The sequence below is a fragment of the Sinocyclocheilus anshuiensis genome, unplaced genomic scaffold (genome assembly GCF_001515605.1).
Source record: "Sinocyclocheilus anshuiensis isolate Anshui unplaced genomic scaffold, SAMN03320099.WGS_v1.1 scaffold145, whole genome shotgun sequence".
Taxonomy (NCBI): domain Eukaryota; kingdom Metazoa; phylum Chordata; class Actinopteri; order Cypriniformes; family Cyprinidae; genus Sinocyclocheilus; species Sinocyclocheilus anshuiensis.
In genome coordinates, this window is record NW_015537973.1 from 2,767,216 (window position 1) to 2,772,291 (window position 5,076).

General features: G+C 34.6%; 1 protein-coding gene across 1 annotated transcript; it reads right to left on the reverse strand.

Annotated features, from left to right (window-relative positions):
* Nucleotides 1–594: 594 nt before the first annotated feature.
* On the reverse strand, nucleotides 595–2,116 carry LOC107671557 (GTPase IMAP family member 7-like). The gene is made up of 2 exons (XM_016464477.1): nucleotides 2,058–2,116; nucleotides 595–1,402 (listed from the first exon to the last, which is right to left on the reverse strand). Exons 1-2 carry the CDS (start codon nucleotides 2,059–2,061, stop codon nucleotides 636–638), a joined length of 771 nt encoding a protein of 256 aa, XP_016319963.1. The 5' UTR covers nucleotides 2,062–2,116; the 3' UTR covers nucleotides 595–635.
* Nucleotides 2,117–5,076: the final 2,960 nt, after the last annotated feature.

Sequence of the window (5,076 nt, forward strand, 5' to 3'; positions counted from 1 at the left end):
TATTTGTTTGAGTTTCTTTAAAAGGTTCATCTCTTCAGTAGTTTTTCATTTTTGGGGGGTCTATAAAAATGTATTTAGAAATGTGTAAGTGGTTGCAGGAAATGTATAAATGCAGTTAAAGGAAAAACTATAAAAGTGGAGTGGAATGCAAAAAGAGTACTACAAGAGTCAACTATAAAACATTGACTTTTTTAGCCACATTAATAAAACACATGAATGTAGTGGTAGTAGACTACTAGTATTAGTAATAATAATAATAATAGCGAATAGAAATCTAGAAATCTTATAAAATAAAAAGTTAAAATATAATTGGAGATAACAAAATTCAAAATGGCAAAACAAACATACATAAAATGTCAGTGGTTAATGTGATAAACAATACAGGAATAATACAGAGTCTGTAAACGTCTAACCGCAACCAAATTCCTAGTGGATTAAGCAGATTATCTGTACATCTTTAATCAGATAATTAAATGAATAAAAGTGTACATACATATTTTTAAAAATCAAAAAGAGTAATAAAAACATGAATTGTTGGAATATAACATGATTTAATGTTTCTCTTCTGACTTGTGCATTTTGTAATGCCCCATTTATACATTTTATGAGATGCTGACATCATATACCTAAGTATACTATAGTATGCTGCAAGATGACTTATTCATTCCTTCACGAAATGCTATTATTTTATTTCTTTTTGTCCTTTTCTTCTGCACTAAAGCTCTTTCTGACTTCTGACATCTGACTTCTGACTTCAGGTCAGCATCCTTTTCCTTCATGGATCTCCTAGCATTGCTGAGTTCATCTGACTTTGTAAACATGCGGTGGCTGTAGTAGCGGTTATGATTCTGTTTTATCATGGCTTCAATCTTCCTCATGAGCTCATCAACTTGTGTACGGTCTGACTTCTCTCTGTTGTTGAATATATGGTATTTCCCTGTGCATGCATTTATCACTTCTTTTAGCTCTGGTGCTTCCTTAATATATTCTTCAATTGTCCTATCTTCAAGATCATCTGCCCTGGTGAACAAGACCATCATGTGTCTGAGCACTTCTCGGCCAAAGGTTGTGTGAATCAATCCAACGGTGTTTCTCTCTTCTTTAGTGAAGCGCCCAATGGCAATTACAAGAAGAAAGACATGAGGACCTGGAGCTGCAAGTCTGATGCCATTCACAATCTCATTTATGACGTCTTCATTGGACAGTTGTGTGTCATATAGACCAGGAGTGTCCACGACACAAATCTGCCTTCTGTTTATCATCCGTGATGCAAATGAACTCTGTTGAGTGACCAATGTACCTCTTGGTTCTGACACAAATATCCTTTCACCGAGAATGGTATTTCCTGAAGCACTCTTGCCAACTCCTGTTTTACCAACCAAAACTATGCATATGTCCTGACCTGTTGACATTTTAAGAAGTATTTGTTAACAAACATTTGCAAATTTGAACGAATATTAACTAGAATAAAATACAGTTGTTAGTAGTGTTGGAAACTCAGAAGCGAAGACCAGGAGACTCTTGGGTATCTTCAGCAGAGTTCTTTATTGAGAACGCGCTGCGTGACATTGCAGTCATCAAAAGCCTAACTAAGGCAGTGATACTTTGTAGTTTATATACATTTAGGGGGCAGTGCTTAGAAATGGAGACAAAGCACCTTGGTGATGACCTTAAACAAAGCATGCAAATTAAGTATTTTTAGGTATAGCAACCTGCCTAATTTTACCAGTCCTAATCCAATCAGCATAACTACTCAAAGACTGGGGCAGGGGCACCAAGAGCCATTACAAACAAAAGGTGATAGGCTCAGTAATCTGGCTCATTTGACTTACAATAAGAGAACAGGAACTGGCAGGAACCTCTTGCTACAAACTTTGCTTGAGAGAATCATTTGTCTGATGTCATCATATTTACCTTAAATGCTAAATACAATGTACTTTACCTTAGTTTTTCATGTGATGCTATGTCAGAAAATAATTTCAGCATATCTTAAACAGATTCTTAAATTTGTAATCCCACAGTATAGTCATAAAATGGTGGATTGATAAAGAACTTACTCATTGTAGTGCCGTTAATGATTCTGCTGGTTGAGTTGCTCCTTCAAGGATTTCAGAAGATCAGATGGCAGTGGGTTTGTTGAAGCAATGAATACGACTTCTGTTTTTAATAATTACCTAAGCCCAACCTCTTTTGCACATGTGTTTTATGATTGGATAGGCTTTTACTTGAACTATTCAGGAAGGTAACAGATTTAAAAGATGTTTCTGAAGGCAAGTGTTTATGGCAATCACTTACAAGAAGAAATCAGCTAGTTAATATGGATTTTTGTTATCGCAATGCATGCTATAAATCTAAGATTTTATACAATATACAAAATATTTCATATTATAGTATTTTGAATACCATGACTGCCATTTAACATAAAATATCTAATTGAGGTTGGCACCAATAGCCTTGTGGTTAATGTGCCAACATACAGTGCACCTGTGCTCATGGTGACCCAAGTTCTAATCCCATCTTGATGCAGGCCTGGTTTTATGGGTGTGCTAGAGGGTGCTAAGCACCCTCAAACAAAATCAATAGCACCCTCAGTTAAAGCTGTAATAATGGCATTTCATTGCAGATTTGGCAAACTATCCAGTGTGTTATGGTTTGCGCTCTGGAGATCGGTTTCTATTTCATTGTGTTTTGCAGCATTGAGCAATAGCCAATCACAGACATGTCTGTTGATTTCTTGTACGCAACAGTCAATCAGAGGCATTTAAGAATCCACTCACCACTCAAATCTTTTTGCAGGTGTTGTGTCCAGAATCATCTCATTATAACAATGTGTAGTAGGCACAATTTAAATAAAGAGATTAATTGTGCAGAGTAGAGAACTTCATATAATTACATATAGGCCTATATGCAGTTCCAAACGTTCATCAGTGACTAGGACAGTTGCGTGTGAACGTTTGGAACAGCATGCATATTCTTAATCTGAAGATTCAAAGTTAATAGTTAAACAACATTTATATCTCAGGTGATTGTCTCTTAAAAGTGTCCAGAGTATTGATAAGACATATGTTGAATGAGTGAACTTTAACAGTTTCGGCTTTTTGTCAAACATTTGGTTTACAGTAAACTGTGACATGCACACACTAGTGGTATTTCATTCTTGATTGGTTTAATTAATATAAAAAACAATAGCAATTCAACATAATAGAACATACTACACTTCTGTCATTTGCCTCACTGCCATTCAATTAATTTTAAAGAACTTTTGACTTTTTTGTATGGTTTAAAATTACTACACTCTAAAAAAAACTTTTTTTTTTTTTTTTAGCATGTTGGGTAATTTTATTAGGTTATTTTCAATATTTTTTTACCCAGGTGCTGGGTAGTTTTTCTGTAACAGCTGCTGGGTCATTTTTCTGTTTTTAATCAAGTCATAATCAGAATGTTTTATTTGAATAATTCAGTTAAATGAACTTTACACCCCATAAAACCAATCTTAAGTACACTCTTACCATCTGTTTACTCATCGTTTAAATGAATGAATTGGACTTGTTTGAAAGAGATATTGCTATGGATTGTTGATTTATTCATGAATCTGATCTAAATCTTATTTGTGATCTGTTGTCTATTTAATAACCAACATAATTTCCTGTTTACTATTTAATTTTTAAGTGATAGGTAGATTTATTGCTTGTGAATCCCATAGAGCAGGGGTAGGCAAGTTTGGTCCTAGAGAGCTCCAACCCAAATCAAACACACCTGAACTAGCTCATCAATGTCTTCAGGATTACTAAAGCTATAGGTAGGTACGTTTTTTTTTTTTTTAAGGTTGGAGTTGAACCCTGCAGAAGAACTGCGGCTCTCAAGGACCGAACTTGCCTAACCCTGCCATAGAGGAACAAGAGCAAAACGTGGGATTTCACTATGTTGTTGAGATCTTTTCTACAGCTTCAAAATGAGGACTTACTTTTAAGAAGAGAATCTCCAGTCCTACTCACAAACATTAAACAACAACTGCTTTAAAGATAACCACATTGCATTAATACATTTGAGCATACATTTGCCCGTGTCTGTGATTTAAGTAGATCATGATAATTTAAAGATACTGTCTAGACTTTAACAGTAGGCTCAATGGCATTTTCTACTTGTGTCAATGCAGCATGCTGTTGATCAAGGGTCTTCTGTGAACATCTTACCATCATATTTATTCATATATGTTCCTCCTGTGATATGATTTAATCACTTATCCACAAATCATTTGCTTTACAATATTTATGTATATAAAAAACTAATGAATTTCATTTAAATACACTCAGCAGTGCTGAGTAGTAACTGATTATATGTATTACAGTTTCCAAAAATTAATTACTTGTAATTACAATATATTACAATTTAAAATACTTTTAATCAGACGACAGTTGCTTTTTTATTGATTGCATGATTACATATTATTTTATATAAAGGAATTTTGGGGAATAAAAAATAAATAAGAAAAAAGGGTACCCTTTCTTGAAGCATCTTGGAGACACACAGTTCTTCTGGATTTAGTCTGTCTCAGTTTGTTCTGTTTTTTTCATGTCATTCCAGACATACTGGATGATGATCAGATCAGATCTCTGTGTGGAGCACTGTCAGACTCCTTCTGCAAACAAAAAATCTCACTGGATTATTACAATAATGGCAAAATGAATGTTTGGAAATGTAAACTGATATTTCCTACTGACACATTACAGCAAAAGATAGAAATAACTGACTTAAAACCCTTTTTTTAGCTGGTGAAAATACTATTGTTCTAATAATTTTGGCCACCACTGTGTTTGTGTATATATGTCCCCTTTTCCCGGGACATGTCCACTTTTTGGACTTAAAAAATGCGTCCGGCCGGGATTTCTAAATTGCCCAAAATGTCTGGGATTCGGCTTTTATTTTCTACAGTCACCATTCATTGTGTGCATTTTTGTATTAAAGCCCTGTGCGGGACTGTTTTCTTAATCCCGCTCTGACCATTACTATGGAAGGACATTTCCTCCACGTAAGAAAAAAATTAATGCCTTAAAAAAGTAAAAATTATGACATCCT